The following is a 27786-nucleotide window of genomic DNA, read 5'->3' as shown; positions in this document are numbered from 1 at the left end:
TTCATTACATGTTTTCAAACACGAAGTAGTTTTCAAGTATATAATTTTTAGAAAGTGTAAACTGGAGTTAGATTTCTGGGTTCGAATCCTGGTCAGGCATGGCATTTTCATACATGCTACTATCATCTCATCTTCTGAAGTAATACCTAACGGTGGTCCCAGAGATTAAAAAAAAACTGGAATTAGAAAATATACTGGTAAAAAATAATCAATATATCAATAAACTGCAAAACATAAACCACTAAATCTTTTCCATTAGACTTACAAATAAAAATGTATATTAAAAAAAAAATAATAATTTATAAATACAACTTTATTATTAATTATTTACAACACTTAATTTGGTACACACATTCTTACTCACATATACATGACATAAACGCTCTCACTTTAAGAGGGTAATAATATAATAAAAAATAATTATTTATATGTTCATATAAAATAACAATGAAATATTCAACTATTAATTACATATTAAAATTTATAATTAAATTTAAAAAAATACAAAAATATAAAAAATTCAATTAACAAAAAATAAAAGATAAATTTACTATGAAAATAAATCTCACTAAATTTTTAACAAATGGGTTCAAAATCTTTATTAAAATATTCGTTAAAAACAATAAAATTATTCATGTGATACTTCAAGACAGAGATTGAAAATTTTATTTGTAATTTAAATTCAAGTAAATAAAAATAAAAATTGATAAATTAGATGTATTCTATTATAATTACTTATGAGATAAATAACTAGTAATCTGTAACAATATAGTATACAAATTTGTATCAGTATACATTTTAAATACTTGCAAAAATTATATAAAGAACTTTGGTTAAGCTATAACATTCTGAAGAAAAAACAAACATAACTTGAGATTTTTATTGAACAACAAATAATGAAAAATAAAGTGATCAGTTGATAGAAAATTACATTTTTATAAAGGAGTAAATGTAATAAACACACTAAAATTAAAAAAGAAATGTACTGAATTCTATACTATCCTAATCTGAATATATACAATACATATTTACTAAATTACTGTTAAAAAGAACATTGTTATTAGTGGATTAAGTAGTGAGATGTTTTATAATGAAATAATAAATATCCGAAATAAGAATTATTGAATTCATTTATTATTATTACAATATATATTATTATATATATTTTTTTTTGCAGAATATCTGGACATATTTTACTCAAAGACTATAAACACAGATAATAAACAAAAATGTATAGTTACCTCTCAATTCAGACTTGACTTCTATTTTGGACTGACTCCACATAAGGTTGAGTTGAGTCCCAATAGAAATATTCTACCGTAATTTTAAATAAAAAGAGTTTTTCACTTCTTGACTGGACTTTAATTCATTGTTGAGTAAATCTCAAGTAATAAATTGTCATGATTCTTTGTGAACATCAGATCAAAGATATTCTCACATCAGTCAGACAGATTAGATTAAAAGAAAATTTAAGTTTTATAATTTCAGATTTATGTATAATTTTTATACCATTTTTATCATAGTTTAAGATTTCATATCTGATGAAAATACATTTACAGAGATAAATACAGTTATCCACACCCACACACACACGCGCGCCCCCCCCCCCCCACACACACACAGTAATAACATTGATTTCTTGTCAGATTGATTCTTTGTCAGAAAGGCTCCAGTTGCAATCTTTTTTGCAGGTTAGTATTATTATTAAATTTTTTGCGGACTTTTGTCATAATGATAATAAGTATCTGTCTTTTTCTAATCAAAGTCATCCAGACTGGTTTGATGCACTTATCGTTCCTTTCTATTTTGTACCAATCTATTAGCTTCAGTATATCTATTACATAATATACTCTGAATAGAAGTATATAATTTAAAATAATTATTCTCTATCTAATACTTTAGTTCTATTTGATGTTGAACTCTAAAATGGCCATTTTTTTTTAAAATTGTTAGTCATGTTATGAAAACTAGTTTTCATTTATAACAAAAATTAAATAATTACGGTTGCCTAATTTTTTTGGGTGGTTTACTATATAAGGTTGATATTAAATGGCTGATAAACAAATTAAATAATTGGCAATAAAAAAAAAAATAGGTTTTCAATAATTCAATTGAGCTCAGTCCAATCATGCGAGGTCAAGTCAGGATTCAGTGGTGTCTAATTTAGCACTATAACTATTTCTTTTCAAGCTTTATAAAAATAAATTATACTGAATGAAAATTTAAAATTATTATCTTCAACTTTTTAAAATAAAATTATGTACATAAAACAGAATAATACAATAATTTGTACAAACAATAGCTATATTGTACAAAAATATATAAGACTATAACATAGACAACTGAACATATGTTGAAGTGTAATATATCATTTCTTAACCATGAATATACATAAAATAATTATAATTCTATAAATTTATTTTACCCATACTTGTTTGTCTTATTTAACAAATATTTTAAGAAAATATAACATATTTTGTAAGGTAAAATCTGAATATGAAACTTAAAACCCTGAGAAATTAGTTGTAAGACGTTAGTATAACAAAATATTGATATACCAATTATAAAAGCTATTACATTGTAAAAAAGATTTTATTGAATAAATGTAAGTGTAATATTAAATTAAATTCATCAAAAACTATCCTTTATTAAACAATTTTTTATTCATAAAAAAAGAAAAAAGAAAGCTGAAACTCTCAGAATTAAACTTTTTTTTTAATTATAAAATTATTGGGATCTGAGTAAGATGGCAAATTTTATCTATTATGAACTGATGGCTCTTACACACCTAGAACATCTCAGGGATTAGTATCCTAGAAATTTTAAGAGTGTAAAGTAAGATAAAATGATGTGATTACTGAAGGTCACCAGAGATAAATAACATTGGATACAGTTCACTGCATGTAAAAAAAGTGTTTAATCTTAAAATATTGTAAATCTTTTAAAAACTTAAAAATAATTTACGTTCCGTAGAAAGATCTCCCTCCACAAAGCTATTGAAACTGCTGTTGTAAGAGATAAATTAAAAAAAAATTGTATTTAATAAATGCAGCTGAAATATGTTAGTTGGTTTTTATTTGCTGAATGATTTTTTATTGTCTTTTTTTATTTATATGGTTGATAATCTCAAAAACTAAACTAAAAGAAAATACTGAATATCTTTATAAATTTATAATTTATATGAAATTATTATTTCCATTTTAAAATTATGAATGCAAAAAAATAACAAAAAATTAAGGCAAAAACACTCGCTTCACTCACAAGAAAAAATTCGCAACACGAACATTTTCAACACCAGAAAGTAGATTGGAACATATGAAAAAGCACTGGGAGGACCGTAAGGCCTGAACATTTCCTTTGAAGAGACTTGCACAATGGAATGCGGTCATAAAAAATGAAAAAAATTAAAATCTATGTACACTATTGTCTGACTGATTTTATCTTGAATTCTAATCTGACGAATGGTCAATATGATTAAATGTTCCTAAATTATTATGATCATGTTCACCCTTTGGAAAAATACTAAAAGTTACAAGAGTTAAATTCAGTTTAGATTTTTAATGAAGTATTTATGTTACAGATTTCATCAAACTTATAAATTTTATAAATGCTATTTTAATGTAGATAGATTTAATGAGATATCAAAATTATCTGTGAATGATCTCTTCCACATAATTATGAAAGTTGAAACCATAATCATTTATAAAATTATCCATTATTTTTTATGTAATATTTTTATTATTTAAAAACTGGACTAAACTACCAAATTGCAATTAAAAAATTATGAGTACCAAACCACCTAACTACCTAGTTTATGGTCAGATATTTAATGGTTGTGTGATATAATGATCAGCAAGCTGATTCCTTTCAACTACTGATTGATTGCCACCAGAAATAGATGATAGATACCACCTATTACCTATAAAATTTCACCTAAACGCTTTGGTGGTAGGTGCCATCAAAATGGTTAACCATTCATTTTATCAGTTCATTCCAAAAGTACTTGTTCTTAAGAGTATAAATTCTGGGTATTGGCTTTCCTGATTCATGGTTCATCTTCTAAGTTTCAGCTTCATGCCTCACACTTCCTGACATTCTATTACATTTAATGTTCAACAAGCCATTCATTCTACTACAATTAATGTTTTCAAAAGTTGAAATATGTTGGTTGGTTATTTATTTGCTGGATGATTTCTTTGTTGCCTTTTTTTATTTACATGGTTGATAATCTCAAAAACTAAAATAAAATACTATATATATTCACTAATTTTTAATTTATATGAAATTATTATTTCCATTATAAAATTATAAGTGTGTACAAAATAATATATTCAAAAAAATATTAACTGAAAAAAAATGAAACATTTATACAGACTGTTATTGTCTAACTGATTTTATTGATGAATTAGTATTGAAATCTTCTCAGACTTTCTGATTTACTTTGTTTTTTATTCCGAAATATCTCATTGTATTTTTTTCTTTTTTTATGTTTTATTTTAGTATGAACATGTATTCAGTTTTATTATGTTACCATTAGTTTTTTTTAAGATCTACTAACAATACAGTTTGGTGCATGATGAAAAATAAAAAAATAAATAGCTTGTGAATCACATCTGCAGTCTTTACAAAATCAAAATGAAAATCGTTAAACTACAAATGTTAATTGGTTAAGCATACAAATTGGTTAATCAGTTTTATAACTTTGAAACCAACAGGTTTAAAACTGTTTTATGCAAAACTGGTGCCAGTAGTCACAACTGATATGTTTGCTTGAGTATGACTTGGTCCTCAACTACAAAGTGTTAGTAGATTTATTTCTTACCATATATGCAGTAGGTTAAATGAGTTTTTATGCTATAACCTCTTTACTCTCTTTTTAATTATGAACTGACCCCAGTCTTTGTTTTAAATTTTTAATTTTCAAATGCTATAATGAAAAATATTTGCATGTTAATTAATCATGATGATCACAACATTGAAGCTGCTGGTCAAGACAAATTGAAATTACTGTTAAATGCTCAAAACTTACAATTAATTATTTTATTGATTTTGAAAAGAAAATTAATCTTTGGCAGAAAACAAATTTATTAACTAAATTGCATACATATTGGTTGGGATGTGAATTAACTTAATTATACAGCATTTAAGTTCTTTCTAATATTAAAACTTTGAATTACAGATAACGATTATAGTGTGCAATTTAACGGATGTCTACCTAAACCATGTAAATGGCAGTCCAACTTTTTAGTAACAATACAGATCTCAAAGGCAACAAAATGTAATGATAGTAGATTACATTTTCTGTAATTTTGGCTGAAGAATTAGAATTTTCGGTATGTCAAACCCACTTTTATTTACAAGTCACAAAATAGTGGCTTTGTTATTAAAATTTAAATAATTTATGTTTGAAAAACAATAAACTGAATATTAAATGAACTGGGTAAACATATATATATATATATATATATATATATAGATTACTGTATGGTATTATTATATAAATTATATAATATGAATATTACAACTTATCTGATAGCAGAAAAAGAAAAATGATTCAAATAGTACCAACAAACAATATTAAAAAGTAATACACACATACATACATAAATATTAACACTACTTATATTAATATTCACAGTCTGTATAATCAATAATATGGTTCTTTATAACAATAATAATGATAATAATTATTATTTGTCTTTAAATTGTAGTTCTATTATTTATAAAAATGTTGAATAGCTGGAACCAGTTGTCAGACTAGTAGGGAACTCAGTGTAACAATCTTAAAACAATTGAACACATAACCCTTTGTGTAACAGTAACAGAATCCATTAAGACAGAAGTAACAATATCATATTCACTCTTCGTTGCTCACATCCGTGTCTCATGCATTCGGATTCATTATTGTTAATTCAGTTCTTCCATTTGCCATATCACTTTCACAAGTCTGTAAAACATTGATAAATGCATATAATTTACAACAGTAATATGTATAATTAGTGCACTATAAGTTATTGAAAGAGAGAGAGAGAGAGAGTTAGAGAGAGAAAGAAATGGGAAAAAATAGGAAGGTAGAGAGAAAGAAAGTGGTAAACAGAAGTAATTTTTATCAGATAAGAGTTACAGAAAAAAATTTCAGTAATTTCTATAAGAAAATTAATTATTTTAAGAACTTGCTTTAAAAACTATTAAACAATTGCAATACAAAATACAAAAATACAATGCATAATAGCTATGTGATGCAGATGAAAATTTGGAAGAGTATACTGATTATTTATGAATCTAAGTGTTTAGTTGAACTGTTGGAATTAGTGGCTCTTTGTGAACCAGTAGCACAAGACAGTTGCTTTTATCATAGGAACCAGTGTTAGATGTATATTTATAAACATGTGCGAAGGGAGTTAAATTATCATGATGACAAACAAATATCAGCTAAGTGTGTGTGTACAGGTTTTTGAATGAACCTTGGCCTGTCAGTAAGAGATTATCATAAAATCATCTATCATGACTATAGAGAGTAAGCTTGTCACAAATAACTTAATGTTTGTTATTATGAATGCAAAGATATCTTCAAGTTGTGTAAATGGATAATAAGTGGTTTGTTTAACCTTTTACTTAATCTATCTGAAACAGCTTACAATGAAACTATCACATAAATTCCCAAAATAAATTAAAAAAATAACAGAATTAATCCATTTTGTGAAGAGTAACTTCTTGAGTTTGGTAATTCTCATGGATAAAATGATCATGTATCAAGTTCCTGGACATCACATGCAGTATTTTTTCAGTGTCATCCCCTGATTGTTTTACATTGATATTAAGACCGGGTAAGTCAAATGTTGAACTTAATTCTTACTATATTTACCTTAGTTCTCTTAGTTATAAATCACACATTTTTAGCTTATCAGGGAGGGAACAAAGTTTTTCACTGGGGTACAAAAAAAGTGCACTAAAAAGGAAAAAAAGAATTTCAGTTCTTTAAATTTTAATTTTTTGAACTGGTGCCACAATAAACTGCTGTCATACATTTTTTAACCCTTAATTTGGTTCTAATTTCAAAAACTTAACATTTTAATAAAAATTAAGAAAATTTTTTACCTTTTATTAAAGTTTGTATTTATTTTTTTTTTAAATTTGTGTTTATGTAATAAACATGAAAGAATTTTGTTTTTTGTAAGTATAAGATGCAGATCGGCCTATAAAGATATACAGAAAAGTCAAATAGAGAAAAGTTATTCTACTAACTAACAAAAAGATGCAAAATTTTCACTTAGATAAAAGTAAGAAAAGGATGAGAGAAATTATGTATGAGTGCTGAAAATTGTGAACTCTGGTTCTTTGGAATTCAAAAAGTTTTTTTAGCTTAAGTTTTCTCAGTAATTTTCTTGGATTTTGGTAATGATCAGGAAGATGACATCAGTTGACAGACCATTACATGCAATTCAAGAATACTAAATTCCCATTATAAACAATCCAGTAATAAGCAATGATCCCAAAAAATAATGCAAAGATGTCTTCAAATTGTGTAAATGGACAACATAAGTATTTTTTTAACCTTTTGCTTAATCTATCTGGAACAGCTTACAATGAGACTATAAAAGAAATTTCCAAATAAAGTTAAAAAAAAATCAGAATTGATCCGCTGGGTGATGAATAACACTTCAACAAACATAAAAAAAAAAAATAATAAATAAAAACATATGGACTAATTTGAGAACCTTCACCTGTTTTGGTTCATTAAAAAACATTTTTCAATAAAAACTTTCTTTAGCTTTTAAGAATTTTTTTATCATCAAAGTATTAATGTCTCATAATAATTTCTTCAAACTTTGGCTTTACATTCAAATTAATATTTGTTCCAAAAACCAACTTGTTGCATTTGCTGTGTCACAATTAAAGTATCTAAATTTGTCTAGTCCGTCTATGGTTGATTACTGATTTATAGTAAATAGCAAAGGAATCATTAATTGCAGACCTAAAAAATTAGCTACAGGTTTCATATTATATTTTCTTACCATGATGTAATCCCTTTTTTTCTGTAAATTAAAAACTTAAAAACTCTTTCTAACTTTTGTTTAGCTGATGATCCTTAAAACAATATTGAGTGTTACGTGTGTCAAACTTTTATCTGAATGGTCATCACTAGTAAGTTTTCAGCCATTAACAGGAGATGAAGCAGCAGTTGTTAAAAACACATAATGATAAGAGTGCAACAAAGATCAATGATTGTTGTCCCACAATTAAACGAGTTATGCACAAAAATTTGTCCATTCTAGTTGAATGATGAATACTGATATCTACTGTTGTGTAAATGGAGAATATTTTACAGAGAATTTGTGATACAAACATTAAAGTTACGGTTAGAATATAAGTTACTAGCTCTTGCATCTTGAAATCTCACCTGCTCATGCATTCCTAAGAAAAACATTGTTTATGATGGATTTATTGACAATGAGGAAGAAGTTCAGAATATCTTATATGTTTGTTGTATGTGTTTGATGTCAGCTTCAAGAAAAGAAGTTTCAGGTGTAGCACTTAAGACATGTCAGAAGGAGTTGGATTATCATGATGACTCAAACATTAAAAAGATGTACTTTAAAGGGGATATAAAGGAAAAACAAAGAGTATATATACACACATTTATATATATATATATATATATATATATATATATATATATATATATAAATCTGTTTTAGAACAACTATGGATATTTTCTGTCAGTTCACCAAAATGCTTTGGAAATATGGAGGAGCTAGAAGTTCTCTGTATAATGTGATGACTAGATCATCAATACAACTGACAGAGTAATTGTTAGATAATATCTAAAAAAAAATGGTTGTTTAATAAAAATGCTAAATTAAAAAAATTAATTCTTTATTGTATATGTAAAAAAAAAGTATTCTAATTATCAATTATAAGTGTAATAAAAGTACTTGAATATCACAAAATAGGCTGTATTTAAGTACTGTACATATGAATTTTCAAAATTAATCCAATTACAATTAATATCAAAAATATTTATTTATAAACAATATGTAAATTCTTTACTTGGCTCTGACAAAAATTATAGCAAAAAAACAAATTGAAAAATTGATAATTAGAAAGTAAGTCACTTGATTTTAAGGGTGTCAGTTACTTGTATTCTGTAATCTGATAATACATCATCAAAGTACACAATATTGTGGAGTATCTACAAATATTATATAATAATATAATATTGCTGTTAGAGCTTAGTAAATATAGCGTAATAAAGAGAAAAGAAAATTAATAGACAAAAACTCTCATTCAATAATAATCTATGGAAAAGTATTGAAAATTGAGCTAAGTATTCTATAATTTTTTTTTTTAAGGTTACACGAGTTTAAAATATTTTATACTTTAAACTCACAACCTTAATCTTAGACACGCATTTTGAATGGGAAATGCAGAATAAAACTACAAACTGAATAGAAATTTTAGGACTAATAAATGCTGGCTTACATCCAAGTGAACCATATAACAGATTGAAAATACTTCCCATGCTGAGACATGGACTAAAATAAATTGTTAAATGTACATGAATCATCAGAAATACATGGGAGATCATCATTACAATACATAAATCAACATGTTAAGTGACTATTGAAGTACATGCCAGGGTAGTAGCATCTCAGCCTGTTATGAAGGTTCTGGTTTCAAATCTTGTTCAGGTTTACCAGTTTTCACACCCTACTAAAGTCATCTATACTGTTTATTATTGTTTTCTTCATAAGAAATTTTTGTTCTGAAACTAGACAGTTCTCTGAAGATGCACGAAAAATTTTTGGAACATTATACTAGATTATTTGTGAGAATGTTAAGTTATGATTTCAAAATCTGATGGCTTAGTGTAAGTTTCATGATTGCGTATTCAAAGTATTAATGTAAGTCTTAGATTAATATGAAATGTAATTCTTCAAACTGCAGCAGCTTAAAACATACCAATCATGACACTTTTTGCAATTATGATTGAAAAATATTAGTCAATTTCTCACTGATAACTGCACATTTTCTGTAACAATATCAAAATAGGAGAAAAAAATTGGTGGTCTGCATGTTTGAGTAATTATGAGAGTTTAGATAGTAAATGAGAAAAGATCTAAAGTTTTTCTGCAATGTTTTTGGCTAGATAACTGGTGATGAATTTTTAAAAATGATTAACATTTCAAAAGAAAAACCAAATAAATTTAATAAAGATAGAATTTTTTTCTAAATTTTCCATATGTTTTTAGTTACACTTGCATCTATCTTCAGTGACTGGTGTTCTGTTCTTGTCCTAGTGTTGGGATGTTAGCTGATGGTTTTTGACAAGTTTTTAATATATGGTTTAAAAGTGAGTTGGATTTTAATGATGTTTGTCCATTTAAATGTTATATGTTTTTGTGTGTTTCAATATTTTATATTTGAGAGTGATAGAAATTTGGTCCTTTTTGTATATTTGATAAATCCACTGACCTTGGTTGTTGTCAATAACCTTGATATTATAAAAAATACAAAAAAAAAAGGCCACATCTTATATCAATAGGATATCAAGTATAGAAATACATAATAGTATTCTGCATGATTGTTTTAACCACTATTTGTCTGCTTAACTCAAAAAAACCTTAAAATTTAACATTAGCTAATCCCTCAATGAGATTGGTCACTGAAGATGGCTAAAAGAAAAATTAAAAACATTTTGATGTAAGTTATCAAAAATATTGTGTTTATTTGTATTTAGTTTTCATTGTATATAGTTTTTCATTTCAAATGTAAATTTTGAAACATCCCTAAGGGTTTCTTTTACATTGTAGATATTGGGCAATATTCTTTATAAATAAAAATAAGTAGTAAAATTTATATCTAAAAAAAATAAAAATATAGTGTTTAGTATAGTTGATTATTTAAAGATAAATTGAAATAAAATATGGGAAAATTTTTTAGATTTCTTGAATATATCTGCATAAACATAAGAATTCAGGAAATGTTCTACATCATACCCATTGTTTCTTGCTGGATTTCTACCTTGTAAGATGGGTTGTCATATGCAGCTGATTGTACTTTTCTTGTAGTGGCTGTAGTGATTGGTGCTTTATTATGACCATGCTTTCTTGCAAGTATAAGTAATAAAATCATAACAGCTACAATTGCCAATGCTGCCAATATTGAAACTGCAACTAATGGACCGTAATAATCATTAGCTTCTACTAGTGGCATCCCTTCTAGTTTCCCTGTGAGGAAAATCAAACAATAAATAAATAAAACTGAAACATTGCCAAATGAAAAAAATAAATAAATAAAAAATTTAAAAAAAAAACTTTCTCATCTTTCTTGTTAATTGAAAAACAATCTTTAAATAAAAATCAAATAATAAATAAATAAAACTGAAACATTGCCAAATGAAAAAAAATAAAAAAAAATAAAAAATTAAAAAAAAAACTTTCTCATCTTTCTTGTTAATGGAAAAGCAATCTTTAAATACAGTTAACAAAAATCATTCTAATAAAGACAAATTTTAAACAATTTAATTTTTTTATCAATAAGTATTATTAATTTGATAAAAAATAACAAATTTTTACTATAATTTTAACACCATTAAGTTTTATGCATTCTAATAATTGAGATTATTGTAAACAAACCTGTTTATAATTAATTACCTAGGTGTGTTTCATCTACAGTTATTGGACCAGGTTTTGTTGTAAAATCTTTAACATTACTCTTCTTTATTCGCCCATTTGTTAAGTATGCTTCTAACCATAAACGATACCTAGAAAATAAATGTATTACAGACAAGTACTGAATGGCACCAAACACTTAATGTATTACATGTTTTGTAATTATTACTTATTGTATTTCTGAATTTATTTCAAAACTTTAAAGGAGTAATAGATTAATATGTTTTTACAGAACGTACATACTAAATTAGACTAACATATCATTGAACTAATTAATTAAAGTAGATTTTTGACAGTTTTTCGTCGTTATTTTTTTGCCAGAATTGACTCGTATGATACTGTTCATTTATGTTCTGTGCTAATATTTTAACCTCATATTTATTACATCCTGAATCCTGAATTTTAATCTCTTTCTTTCTTTTTTTATAATATTTATTTTCTATATGTCCCTCTATCACTAAATTAACTAAACATGGGCCACCCACCAACCTAATTTCCAAGATTTTCCAGTAACACCACCTTTCAAAGGTTTCATTCTTTTTCCTTTCTGTTTTTTGAATTGTGTGTGTTTCATAATCATAAAGCACTATAATCAACTCAAATACCTGATAGAATTTCTTTCTAATTCTTAAATCTATATTTGATTTTAGCAGATTCCTTTTTTCATGAAAGCCTCTCATTGCTTGCTTCAATCTATTTTTTGATATCTACATTACTTTTTTATAATTTTACTATGTAAATAAAAAAATTCCCCTACCTATCGTATATTATGTATTCTATGTGATATATTATGTATTACATATTAATGTAAATCTTTCTTCTAGCAATAAATCTATGCCACTCAGTATTTCTTTTAATTCATCTTTAATTTCTGCTAAAAGAACAATTTCATTAGTGAATCTTAACAAACTTATTTTTCTCTTTAAAGATTTACCCTACTCTCAAATTTTTTTTCCAATTCTTACATTGGTTCTTCTACGGACACGTTAAAAGGCAATGAGGACAGACTAGATTCTTGTTTCATTTCTTTCTGAATCACCTGATACCAGTTAGACACAAAAGTTTCAATTTGATTCAAAATTATCATTAAATAATTAGTTTTTATTGGAAAAAAATGGAAAAAATTTGAATTCATAATCTGCTTTTATATTGCTGACATCAAGAAGGGATTTTAAATTCATCAGTTTACCACTAACTTCCATATAGTCATCTACATATGCATTAACATGAAAATGCTACATAATTACATTAACCTGAAACTGTATGTAAAACAAAACACTGTTGAACTATAATTTATAATGAATTTCACTATTAAAATTAATGCATGATTAAAATTATTTTATAAAAAGATTATAATTACACAGGCCAAAAAAAAAAAAAAAAAATTAGAACTGAGATAAAAGTAGGTGAATTAGAATATATTTTTTATGCTGAATCTTAAAATGAAATCAGTTTTTCTTCAACACCCTCAGATTTTTAGTTATGACCCTTTAAAATATTGAGAAACTTCTTAAGTAATAGAATACAGAAATAATAGTAATTGCAATTAAAATTTCTACCTTTATTTTGCAGACATTTACGTTTATCTTAATTTCTTTTTTCTTATTTTCCTTTTATGTACAGTGAAGTCTTTTCTTTTTATCATCCAGTAGTAGTCACTCATCATAGATTCATTCCATTTGCCTTGTTAATATTGTTCCATCTGCAATATATCTTGGTGGAACCTTCTTACTTGTTCGTCAGTGATATCACACAAGTTTAAAGGGAAATGTCCAAATGAGAATGTAAAAAATGAATTTTCAATTATATGCTGCAGCCTAAATTTTTGAAGTTCATTTATCAGCTTTTTTGTTTCTAAGAAAACCAGTTATGACATCTTTGAATGACTTCCATGCTGCTAGTTCTTTAGGATTCAGTTTGCTGTCAAATATATTTTCACCAATAAATTTTCTTATTTGTGGCATGATGAATATTCCCTCTTTTAATTTGGCTTCACTTAATTCTGAAAAAAATCTCAGAAAAAGCTGCCTCCATCTTTATCTAATGCTTTTACAAAATTTTTCATCAGGCATAGTTTTATGTGTAGAGATGGTAAAATAATACAATCTGCTTTGACAAGGGGAATATTGACATTGACAACATTTTCCTTTCTTGGGGTAAACTGATTTCTTTTTGGCCATTCTTTAACTGCATAGTGTTTATATGTAGCCCTAGTATCCCACAAACACAAGAAACACATATATTTTGTAAAACCGCTCTAGAGACCAAGAAGAAGCACTATCACTTTCAGGTCAGCAATGATTCGCCATGTGTTCATCATACTTAATAGCTTTTAAATTTTTGACATAAGTTTATATGTTACTTTCATTCCTACAGAATGTACTACTGGTATAGAAGAAAACTTATTTGAATTATACAACAACACTGCCTTTAAGCTTCTTTTTGATGAGTCTATAAATAAACGCCAATCATAAATAACATATTCTATGTCCAGCTCAGACATTAGCCCCTTAACATCATGGCAGGAACAAATTAAACCATCTCTTTTAAAGTATTTCAGTAAATTTTCATTTTGATTTCTATCTACTAAAATTTTAGTATCCTCGTTTAATAAATTCCATTCTTTATAATGTGAACCTAGGAGTTCTGCATGTTTTTCGACAAATACAAGTCGTGAATTAGGTCATTTAGTTCTGCTTGTGTGATGAGGTGAGGTTCAGTATTTGATTCTTCTGGAATGCAATTAATATATATTGAAGTCGAGGATTCATCAGTTGAGGCTTCTGGGGAATTAGAAATCTCTTTCCAAGAAATTGGAGTAATTGGAATTGGTAAATCAACACCATGAAGTATTGGTCATATAGGTGAACAAACATTTGGGTTTGCAGTACAGGTTTTATTGTTTGAATTGAAACCAGTAACATTTGTTAAGCAAAAATAGCAGTCATCATATTGGTTAATAGGCTCTCGCCAAATCATAGGAACGCCAGAAGGCAAATGCTCTTTTTTTTCTTATAGTGTTTATAAGATGTTTTCAGCAGATTCAAGACTGGTTTTCGTTGACTTTTGGTGGAGAATTCTCTGTAAATGTAACAATAATGTTTGGAGAATATTTACAAGCCCGATTTTTATTCATTGTAAAATTCAAAATGCTTTAATGAATGCAAGTAAACTGAAATATTACAGAAATACTTAATTATAAAAATAATTATGTTTTAATTTATAAATACTTAATTACTTTTCTTCATAAAATTCTTTCATTATGGAGTGCAATAAAACACAAACACACATACACAACTTAAAAAATCTTAATATTCAATAAAATAATGCCAACAGTTTTTCTGTCATAAATATTGTTCATTAAATTTATGGCATCACTTATGAAACAATCTTTATAATATGTGTACAATAAAACCACTACCACAACTAAAGAGCACAGCAAGTCATACCAAGAGAGCTGAACTCATACTGCAGAAAATTTCATCATGTTGAATTACTCATTACTTGACTAGCTAACATGTCTGGCTTCACATGAAATGACATCATTTGACTGTTATGTATCAAATATAGGTCTACAGCATGCATCACAATATAAATCAGATGTGTATAACCAAACTTACAGATGTACTAACTTATTTGTATTGCCTGTTCCACAAATGATGGAACAAATAAATTTAAGGGGTTAGAACTTAAGAACGTTAAGTGATGGGTTGTTTCAGAATACATATTCAGATTCAGCATATAAAATACTACATAGAACACCTACTCCCCTTTTCAGTTCCAAATTTTATGTTGACCACCCTTTATTTTTACTGTGAAGAAAATCTTACTAAAAGTACATTTTTTCATAACATCTTTTTATAAGTTATTTATTTTTTTACATTTTATATCTATGAATTATATTAATCATTTACACTGTATTAGCAGGCCAATGAGGCATGTTTTTTAATATGATAGTCCATTTTAGAAAAGGAAGTAAATTTAAACTATTTGTAAGTTTTATCATCATCCTTATTAAAGGAGGGTAGTTATTAATCACCACTAAGTAAAAAAAATAAGACAAACATAGTAACATCAATTACCTAGTATTAGGTTTAAGAGCCTTTATGAGAGTACTAGGTGGAGAATCTCGTTTGGCCACCTTAAAACTGTTAAAATCTTCTTTACCACCATCACTCTGATAAATTGCTCTAAATATATTAACATATTTATCTTCAGGATATGGCACTCCAGACCAACTAAGTTCAACCGAAGTTGCCTTGATATGATGTACATCCAAGTTTAACTCAAACTTATAAGGATCTAAAATAAGGAAAATAGAATAGATAGATATAATTACATTTTAATAAATAATAATAGAAAGAAAACTAATTAATGATTAGATAGTGCTACAAAGAAAAAAAATTTCAGCATATTTGACTTATTTTAAAAATTATTGAATAAAAATGTTATCAAATTAAAACAGTTGTGGATTTTTTCAATCTTATGTTTTGCTTGATCTTCAATAAACTAATTATTGCTAGTATTAACTAAAATAATACATCTATGGTAAAACTATTTATGAATCAAATTTGTAAAAATCTAAATTGACAAAGTAAGATTCATTTCTTTCATTTTGATAAAATATTGCAACACAATATCATATTTCTTTTATCTTGCCAGGGGCTCCAAAAATGTTTAACTTACCAGACTAGTCTAGATTAATTTCACTATACCAGAGTGGTTGATTAGTTTATGACAGAGAAAACAAAATGTGACGTATTACCATTGATTCGTTGAAAATATCAATTTGTATATATTCTCACACTGAAATTTCAGTTTGGGATGATATTCTGAGAAGGATTCTTTATCTGATCAGTGTAAAAGAAACCAATCATTTCAAAAATGATTATGGTGAAATCAAACATTCTGGTTGTGTGCATAGGTTATAATTTTTTACATCCATCTGGCACACATGATTTTGTAGCTTACTTTTCATCACAACATTGTGAATTACACAACTACAAATTACAAATGTGTGTAAAACTTCTGAAAGTTTAAAAGACAATTAAACAACTGTAAGAGAATAATTAAAAGCTTATTTTCTACTAAATTTACTATTATCGCCAATGGTCAGCTGCTACGTTGCCATTCACTACATAGGTTAAAACTTATGTGTGGAAATATGATGTGTGAAATTTGTAGAGCAACTAAAATACCAAACATAACCAGGATTTAAACTCAAAACTTCCTTAACGAAAAGATTATTAAAACCAGTTTTTAATGATTATTTATTTTAAATATGAATACATTTTTTCTTAGGGGTTAGCAAACAACAAACAGTGTGATCCATGATTGCTTAATGTAACAAAAAAAACTCTTATAGAATTTTTTGGAAAATTATAATGAAGTAGATATTAATAATCATATCTCAACAAACATCAGTGTATCTAGTTATATATGAAACTTATGATTTTTTTTTTTTAATACTAGTATGCAATTTTTAAAAAAATTAAAGTGAATTACCATTTTCAATTGATGTTGAGAGATGTAGAGTTCTTTGAGCTGTAAGTTCAGTTGTTTGACCAGCAAATGGTATAAAGAAAATGCCAACTTCATATTGTGAATCTGGTTTAAGTCCTTCCAAAATGTAACTCGTTACTGCACGATGAATTAAAGGTGTTGCTGCATATACCTGTACAAATTATTAGAAGAAAAAGATTATGAATGCACTGGAACAGAATAGAAAGAAGCATAATGTGAATGTATTTTTAGTTACAACTTAGTGGTTACATTTTTGTATAAAAAATGGACAGACAAAAACTGTAGCAATGCTTGTAAAATATCTATTTTACATGATCTTATGTAGGATATAAGCACAAAGATTTTCAAAAACTAAGACAGGTGATAAAAACAACAGAGAAAAGCTGTGCCAAGTGAATGATGACAAGAAAATGTGTAATGGTAATTTTGTACATAACATGAAATAATTAATCAGGAATAAATTGCAAGCTCCAATAATATGGGAAATTATATCTCCAAATTTTGAGGCCAGACAATAGAATAAATATTTGAATATAAAATAAATTTATGAAGGAAATAAATTAAAATGTTTCAAAATTATAATTAAGTTAAATTATACCTTGTCATCAGTTTCTTTATAACGTAACTGAACACCATCAATAAACTGTAATTCATGATCTGTAAACTTTCTCCAAACTAATCGAGCCCATGTTGAATTAATTTCAGCTATTCTAAGATCAGGTTCAACTGGTATCATTGCTGGTAATGTAGTAGCACTCACTGGAACAGATTTAAATTATTTGACTTCATAATTAATGTCAATTACACTAACTAAAATGAAAACATTTTGATAAATTAAAATTTTAATTATAATACCATTTAAAACCATCTTCAGTGTGTAAATAAAACTGATGAAGATAATATTACAGTATTTAAAAATGTGAAATATCAAACTGATGATTGTCTTAACCTGAAGATCTTATCTCAAAATTAAATGACGATACTTCTGAATCTAGTAAGTTTTTAAAACAATATAATAATTTTTAAGATATAATTTTGGCACTATCAGTGGTTTTAGTTTTAATTAATGCTAATTTTTTATTCTTTTTTTTTTTTAACAAAAAATCTTTATTTTTCATATCATAATCTTCAACTCATCTTAGTACTTCTTTAACATCCATTTCTTCTCAGCATTTGATAGAATATGTAGTTTTTCAGTTTCCTTAATCAAATTATTCAAGTTAATTCAAAGATAATGGTATAAGGTACTTAATATCTTATTTTGCCAAATTAATTTTTTTGTCCGATTTGTTTTTCTTTTGGTTAGCGACTGATCTAGAGTATAAAACTACATAAAACAAAATTAATATACCTTCACAATGTACTAATTGATAGTTTTAATTAATCAGGAGAATAGATAGAAGTATTGTAATTACTATGTTCTTGAATGAAGAATTACATTAACTCTAGTTCTCTACATAAAGCATTCTAAACATTATTAAAATTATCAGTATTTACTTGTAGAAAATTATAGCACAAAAAAAAGAAGAAAAAGATATATAAATGTGATAAAGGCAATTTAATCTAAAAGATACCAACACTTTTGTTGATTCCTTATTAAAATATGAGCTACTTACATGGTGGAGGAGTTTTAACAGTTAATATTTTGCTAGCTGGTGAATTTTGAAGATCACGAAGTACTACGGCAATCTTTATTTTATATGAAGTATCTGGTTGCAGACCACCCAACTGAAATTCAAGTTCTGGTGTTGCTATTAGATCATCTTCAGGTGCAAGAACTTGTTGTTCCCATGTTGAAGGATCACTGTTTCTGCAAAGTATATAGACATTTTTAAAATGTATCTTCCGATTTTTTTCATGCTGATCAATGAAATACAAACCAGTTCTGGCTTGTAAATTTTTCATTTGCTATAAATTTCATTTACCATTTTCCCTCACTCAAGTCTTCAGGTGAATTAATCATAAAAATAAAATTTACCTTTTGTAAAATTTCATAATTTTTATTTACATTAAAAAAACATAGTTTTCATCTACTTTTCTTGATTATAAATGTAATACAGTAAGTTTGCATGAATGATAGTGTTTAACCATTACTTTCAACTTATCATAAATAAAGTATGCAAAAGCATTTGAAAATTCATGAATTAAATTTTTAAGAATTGTTCAAATTAAACACAAAATAAAAAAATTAGGTTAATTTAAAAAAATTAACTAGAAGTTAATTTGTCACCACTAAGGCGGATTGCCAATTTGATTAATAATAAAGTTGTAATGTTTAACTTATCTATTGCGATTTATTCTAATAAAATAATTTCTTGCTAACAGAATACTAACCTAGTAGTGAATAAATTATCTCAAGCATATTGAGCACCTCGTGCTGAGAGTTTTAAATTTAGAGACTAATTTTTCTGTTCTTATAGCAGTTAGTAAACTGCTATAAGCAGTAAACGAGCATAGTAATGCTCTTTTTTTTATGTTTGAAACATAAGATTATTTTTAGGGATACTTGGTTAATACTGAAAATTTCTTTTATGCAGAAAAGATTTGTATGACGTGTAAACTAACTATATGAAATACAATTCTGCAAGTAAAGTTACTTGGTAAGTGATAACTTTCTCCATTGCATATTATAGTACTTCTGTTATTTGTAAAAATAATGTGACTTTTTATTTAAGAAATTTTCATAAATATTCCTTAGAAGGAAGATCTCTAATATTCGAAGATCTCACAACTTGGTTCGTTTTAAAAAAGAAGCTTATTTCTCAGCTGTTAAGTTATGTATGGGTTATCAAAAGGTTTGAAATACATAAGCATAAAACAGATACTCTGAATTACAAAGATACCTTCTGTTGAAGGCATTCTACTTTATCAACAGTTTATTTGTTCATATGATCTGAATTTGTTTTCATGTTAAATGAGTTTTATATTCTAGATTGCTTGTACATTTTAATGATTGTTTAAATTTATACTATGTGTAAGTGAATTTACGTTCATTTATGTAAGAAGATTTTCTCATTTCTATTAAAAAAGAGACTTTTCCAATATTTTTTCATGAAAAATTTAATTTTTTTGTTTGGCAATAGTTCCTGTTTCACATATCAACACAGATTAATTTAGTCTGATAAATAATGAATATGTCATCCATCTTAATAAAACAATTTGTTTTGCAGCTGTAGTTCAGCCCCACTGATGAATATACTTCCTGTTTAATCATCAAAATGTTTTTAAAATGTTTTCACAGAAGATGAAAATAATACAAATATTTTCAAAATAAAAATTTTCTTTGTTATTTTTATTTATATTACAATATAGTTTACAAAAAATTCATAAATTCCAATAGATGGAAGTAAGTTTTTTATATCAACAGAGTAATAGGATATTATTCTGTATTGCACTAACATAGACAACATGCTAATTAATCAATGTTTTTTGAAAATCAAAAAATATTTTCATACTAAGACTATATTATAAGATAATAAGTTGTTAAAATTTAGATAACCATAGTTAATAATACATACTGTTTATCAGCAGTGTATCTTAATTCAACACGGCCATGAAGACCAACTAGTACTCCAGGTACAGAGAATACCAATCTGACAGTTGATTCATCGATTGCTTCTAATGTATGTACTTTTATTTCATCTGTCAAAAACAAAACAAACAAGAAGGAAATGTTACTGTCAAATTTCTTAAATGTCGTGAGAAATATCTTAAAACTTGTATAATATTGTATAATATTTGAGTAGGATTCATATGAATGTGTGTTTTATTTGAAATTTATTTATAAAATGAGTTTAATTTCACAATGGTTTTGTTTTAATAAATTAAATGAATAGTCTTGTTTAATAAATGATCAATGCTGAAATATGGAAGTGCAATAAAACTATTTTAATTTAATCCATATTTCAACAGAGAAAAAATTGTTCAATACCTATAACATCATCCGTCATTAATATATAATCCGTCACTAAAAAATGTTATTCTAGTTTTTCTAGTATTTAGTAATTCAGTCTAGTAGTTTAATAAACAAAAAATACATAGACAACTAAAAAGGATATAATCTATAATGTATTTAAATCATTGATTGATCTTTATTATAAAAAGTTACAAAATAATGTTACTATTACAAAATAAAAATTCTTAAATTTTAGGCAATAATAATTTTTTTGTAATTAGAGTTTTCGTTGATATAACCATATGCCTATTTGTTGAGTATCTATTTATATTTCTACTTTCAATACTGTACTGTAATTTAGAGCTAATAAATTTTTTTTATCACATTTCCAACATTTAAATAGATTTTTATCTAATCTAATTAATAAAAAAAAAAATAATGTGAACCTATTTTTTTGAAATAAATTATCTGTATCATGAAAAACATAGCTATTATATAGATTCTTTCAAACATTGTAATTTAGGCCATTATTGATTGTTAATAACAAATTTTAACATAATTAGTAATATAGACTTTTCCTACTGGTTTATGACAATAAGGCCTTTTTTTATTCAGGGATCCTACAGCAGAGGTATTAAATGTTTTTAAATTTTAAATGTCAGGTAGTTCACTAGCATTATTAATAAAAAATCATGGATAGTTTGTTGTGACAAGACCAAGTCAATTAAACTAGGCATTGTACTAGATTTACACCATGTAGTGTAATCCTGGTTAAATGGGTAACTGCATCTTAAAATCTGTTAGTTCCACGATACCTGGCATGTCTTGGGAGAATAGTACTTTTAATTGAACAGATTGAAATAAGAATAAATAGTCATAGCTAGCTTTAAAACTGGTTCCTATAAGTTAATTGAATTATATAAATTTGAGTACACACTTAGACTACATGCTATTAATACTTATCAGTGGGTATTGATAGCTGCTATTTAAACTTTACAAAAAGAAAGAAGTACTTTATCAGTCTTAAAAAAGTACATAAAAGCCAAAAAATGCACATAGTAAGATAGAACATAATAAAATATTGCATAATTTAAAATTAATCAATGAAACATATTAGTAGTATGATAAATATAAAAATGCTTGTTCTCTATTGGAGATTGCATTTCCTAATGGAAAGGACAAATTACAATTCTTTGAATCCTTTCTCAATCTACAATCTGAGAAAGATCAGGCTCTTCAGTCCTTCTTCAGACAATATGAGTAACTTAAACATATAAAACTACATTAAATGAAGTTTAAAAAAAATGTGTCTAAAATATTACACCTACATTTGGATTTGAGGCTGAGTACTAAAGTATCACAGAGCATCTAATATAATAAGTTGTTTGAGATAACTGACCAAATATGTTATAATTATGATTACCAGATTGTGGTAATCAGATTTCATAGTTTTAAGAAAGTCTTAAGATATCCCAGACGTTTTTCATGTTTAACAGAATTTAGCGGTTGAAAGAAGAATAATTAAAACATAATTCTATTGCAAAGAATAGAGTAAAATAATAGTAAAAGGAAATCAAAGGAAAATACTGCAACAAAAGAATTGATGTGCTCATTATTTCACATCGTACTATTTGAGTCACAATACTATAGTTATGTATCCTCATCAATTTAAAACATCCAAACAGTATTTAAAGGTACTGGACACAAGATAAAGAAATTACACTTTAAATCTTCTGTTCTCTATCTTAAGAGGACTCAAGAGGCTTTAGGCTTTACCCAATAAGTACTTCATCCATTAGGCTTATTTTACCAGACAGAAAATGGAGTCTCTAATTAGTTCACAGACATGCATACCAAACAGATAACACTAATAATTCAGTGGTTTAGGTTCAGATATCCATGACGACCATACATGTAGGACCATCAGTCAAGCTGTTTATGGTCCAGATAAAGTAAATACTTCCCAAAAGTAGATAATATCTAGGTTATTAAAAAAACCTGTCTAGGTTTTAGTCTAGCTAATGACAGTATTGGTGAGCATGAAACAAGCTTTTTCTAACATAAATTGTGTACATTTTCAGTATATTTTTAAACATAACATTGTGAAATTTCAATTGCCATTGTAAATTAACATTTGAACTTCAGTTTAACAAAAACCAAATGATAATTTTTTTAATGAAAACACTAAACATATATAAGCAGCCAAAAATAAAATGCAAAATAAGCAGTCAGTATTATACAACTATTCTTACTTGGATCTTGAGCTGGGCCAGAAGGAAAACCAGGTGGTAGATGCTGATTATGTAAACCTGTCAAACAAAACAGATTAGTAAAGAATTAGAAGAATAGTACTAATAACATAAAAAAATAATATTATTGACTTAAAGTAATTTATTTAATGAAGGTAAATTTAACAAAAACATACTGATCCTGGGTATTTAAAAAATTTTTAAAAACTCATCTTTTGTTTTAATTTAAAGAAAGACAGCCATTAAAAGAGTGTTTGAAAATTTTTAAATCTACTTAACATTCTTATACTATCCAGTGGTTGCAGACAGAATTCGATAAGTTTCCTGTTCAAATACAGACCATTTTTACTATTTATATTGTTCTGTTACTATTTTTAAACCTTGTTACAGAATTTTCTACTCAATACTTAATTAAATTTCAATATCGATAATTTATAACAAAAACCAGCATTATGAATTTTTTACATAAAAAAAAAAATCTTTTAAAAAATAATTAATCACAAGGTAAAAGGATTTATGCAAAGGAATATATTTTAATTACTTTTCTGTTTATAAAAATAGTACTGGGCTCAGCTAGGATTTACTTTTAACAATTACCAAAATAACATTCTTATAAGGGTTCATGGAATTACTTTTTTTAAATTTAAATAAAAAATATCAATAAGTAAAAATTAAATACCATATATTTATTCTTCATATGAGTGTTTGGTTTAAAGGAGTCTCCTTTTTAAAATAATAATTATAGTCTGTCTACTACATTCAGAAAAATACATGGATACAGCATAATTTTAAAGAGAAAATAAATTTTTTTAAAAGTGTTGAAGATTTAATCTACTGAGATTGAATTAAGTATGATATTCTTTTAAAAATAGCATTCAATAATGAAATTCAGAGTGTTGTGAAGTACATTTGTTAACAATACTCATATATTATCAAGAAACCAGATGATGAAGTGTGAGATAATTTATAATTTTGGTAATTTTCTTTATACCACATTTTATATTAATTTTAAAAGATTTCTAATTTTTACATATAATTTTTATAATGTTTTGTATTTTTGAACTAGAAAATCTAACATTAAATCTACATTAAAACCTACCTAACATTAAATTTACCAATGAGAAAGTATATTGAAAAAATTATTGTTATATCAAACCTTCTGATGAACACATTTACCTGCAGGATTAAAGCATGGGCCACATGAGCCTGGGCCCAGGGTTGCAAATTTCAGTAAAAATGTGAATTTTTCTTCAAAATTTAAATTTTACACATATTTACTACTGACAAAATAAAATATGGGAAACATGTCCTTTTCAAAGTAGTCTAAAGCATGATAATTGCAGCAGTCAGTTGTAGCAGAACTTGTCATTTGTCAGCAAGTGTACCGTCAGCTATACGTACATCTGTTGGAGAGGGTGGCAGCTGGAGTGGTACTGTGTGGGCAGTATGGCGCCATACACAGACAGTAATGCTGTCTCGTGTGCATGTGTGCTTGTGCCTGTATGGGCCACCCCTTTGAGCCTCATCACTTACATTTTACAAACTGAGCATCTCGACCAACCAGAATGCTTACTGCTGGCTGTCATGAGTGCTCAAGTCTGTTGTCTGTTGAAGCTGATTGTCAGGTGTGTGGTGTTTTATTGTTGTGCCATTATGATTTTCCCACTACTCTGCTGCTTCAGTGAAAGTTTTTGTTGTGTGTAAAAAGTTTATAATATTTTTAAAAAATGTAACTTGCTTCAGTTCAAATTGTATTATTAGTATATTCTAGTCCATTTATTTTGTAAATACTCAATTTATTTTATTTAGTATACTTCTGGTTTAAAGTTAAGTTGGCTTTTATCATTTTAACAAAAAAAAATGGATAGATGCAAAAGGCTTAGTGGTGCAAAATATTGAAGAGTAGTGGGTAAGAGAAAAATAAGGAGAACAAAATAATAAGTAAAATAATAAAATTGGATTATTTTTTTAACAGAAACTTCTTCCCAATCTTTTTCAACACCTTCACAAAGTAGAAGGGTTAATGAAGAAACATATGGAGTCGAAACGACTTTTGTTGATTATAATATGCCTGCTATCGAACAAGAGGCCTAAGTTAATGATCAAACTAGTCACCTATCACTGTCAACCGAGCCAGGTGGATGTCCAAATAAAATAAGTCAGATGTCCAAATAAGTCAGTTCAATGACAATGGATTTAGTGATTAGAAACATGGCTCCAGCGAGTTGAAGAACATGAGAACTTACATGCTCACCTCAAATAGTGTGTTAATCTACAAATGGAGAGCTGTTGAAATGGGAAGATTGATAACCAGTTCCAAACTCAAATTTAAGATGTATAATAATGGCTGTGTTTCAAAGAGTGATTGCCATGATAAAATGATAGCATCACAAATAGCCTTGTCTTTAGAGAGGGGGGTATGATTTATTTGGTTCCACTAATAATGTAAACTACATGATATGCCTAGAACTGATCACAAAGTTGGACCCTATTTTAATAGCCATATTGGTAAGCATGAGAATCCTGGTCAAGGTAAATCATCTTACATTTTATGTACAATTTCTGAAAAAAAAAACTAAAGACTGTCCAAATTTTTCTTGAAACTGAATGTGTAGAAGATAGGCCTAAAAGATCAAGAAGAAGGAGGAAGTTCTTTGATGAATCTGAACCAGGAAAGGAGGAGGAAAAAGAAAACACAGACCACAGTTTTCAAGAAAGCTTTGATATATTCTCCTTCTAAACAAATCTATGCAGCTTCAATGTCAAGGAAATTACCACAGCAGCGTCTTGTTGCAGAAAATTTATGCAACTGACATTGAAGAACTTTCATTTTTTGTTGGGTGTTTTCATTTAAAAGAACTTTAAACTCAAGGCAAATTAGGCAGTACCAATGTTGAAGAAATGCCCCTATCACAATTTAATAGATTTCTACTCTCAAAAAATCTTTGCCTTAAAGTGTATTTATGTATACCACCAAAAACTGTGAAGCTGAAAGATCATTTTCCACAATGTCAAGAATCAAAAGTTGTTTGAGATCTACTCTTACTTGGAAGAGATTGGTTCATCTAGTTGTTTTAGCAATTGAAAAAGACTTTACTATGAAACTTGATTTTCATGATGTTAATGATTTTGCTCATATCATGTAAGCAATTTTGATGTACTACAGTGTCACTTTTTTTTAGAAATCTCACATATTTAAGTTAGCTTTTTAGGTAATATAACCTCTACATTGTACTTGAAGATTGCTGTTACCTGTTACACCATAATAAAACTGTTGTTATACTTTCTACACCATGTTTTGAATGGTCAATTTTCACCTTTGTAATTATTACAGTAGTAAAGTATAAAAGGTTAACATAGTAAGAATACAGTAGGATAAATCCGTTTATAACTTGCTTATGTTATTTAAAAAAATAAAAAAATGATTATATAATTTTATGATATATGAAAGTGATTTAGTAGGATAAATGAAATAGTGTTGGTTAAAAACTGGACCTAAGAGAACAGTCGTGGGGGGAGGTTAGGTGGGGAGTGTAGAATGGCAATTTCGCCTGGGCCCATGGGCGCAAAATATGTAAATCAAGTCTTTCCTATAGATAATATGACATCAAAATGATTCTATCATCAAATCATTATCTGTACTTTTCTTTACTCTGTGTTTGGTGTAAGTTCACCATTAATTGAGTAGTTCTGTTCTCAAAATCTTCATAAATTATATTATTTTTCACTATTTGATTTTTTTTCATTAAAGTTTATTTTTTTCTTTTCAGGACCAAACACGTACACAAAACTATTTGAAATAATAATATTTGAATAATAAATATTTGAAATAATTTTCAGATTTTCAAATCTGAAAATTAGATCACTCATATGAATGATCAGAGTATATATAAAAAATAATATTTACACTGATAATATTTTTAGTGATAAAAATTCAGTAACAGTGAATACTGACTGATGATAATAATTTAATTAAGTAAAAAAAGGAAGAAAAGTATTACTTTCATATATTGTTATGCACACATCCTGTGTGTAAGCCTTCAGGCTTCATGTGATAATTCATTGAAGAAAGTTTACACTTACTTTTTTCTGGATATAAAAATAAATTCAAATGATCAAAAGAACTTAAAAGAGATATTCTAACCACATCATATGTTTTTAACAAACAGGTAATAGAATAATCTTTAAAATAAGTTTATGAAATTAAATATTTTCTATTATATATATATATATATAATAATTTATATAATATATATAAAACTCAGAGTACATATTACACTTGATCAAATGCTCCCATTGATAGAATATTCCATCTTACAGAAAATGTTTTTTTTTTTTTTAACATTTATGAAGGCAGCAACCTAATAAATTCAGGCTAAGGTTAATTTTTAAAACTTTTAATAATGCAATGATATAAAAATAATTTTTATGGAAGTAAAATAAG

General features: G+C 26.8%; 1 protein-coding gene across 3 annotated transcripts in view; it reads right to left on the bottom strand.

Annotated features, from left to right (window-relative positions):
- Positions 1–295: 295 nt before the first annotated feature.
- sas (stranded at second transmembrane protein) overlaps positions 296–27786 on the bottom strand; it is a 329651-nt gene continuing 302160 nt past the window's right edge. For 2 of the 3 annotated variants that reach the window (XM_075366370.1, XM_075366371.1), the window contains exons 9-17: positions 23346–23402; positions 20717–20840; positions 18815–19008; positions 17797–17957; positions 17181–17349; positions 15758–15977; positions 11658–11767; positions 11026–11231; positions 296–5947 (exon numbers count right to left, since the gene is read on the bottom strand). In XM_075366370.1, the coding sequence (XP_075222485.1) occupies positions 5885–5947; positions 11026–11231; positions 11658–11767; positions 15758–15977; positions 17181–17349; positions 17797–17957; positions 18815–19008; positions 20717–20840; positions 23346–23402 (1304 nt within the window). In that variant the 3' untranslated portion in view covers positions 296–5884. Of the gene's footprint in view, positions 5948–11000; positions 11232–11657; positions 11768–15757; positions 15978–17180; positions 17350–17796; positions 17958–18814; positions 19009–20716; positions 20841–23345; positions 23403–27786 lie in introns of all 3 variants that reach the window. The other variant, XM_075366372.1, reaches the window with a different exon arrangement.

Source organism: Lycorma delicatula, chromosome 5 (assembly GCF_047948215.1).
Source record: "Lycorma delicatula isolate Av1 chromosome 5, ASM4794821v1, whole genome shotgun sequence".
NCBI lineage: Eukaryota > Metazoa > Arthropoda > Insecta > Hemiptera > Fulgoridae > Lycorma > Lycorma delicatula.
This window is presented reverse-complemented; position numbering and strand designations above follow the sequence as displayed.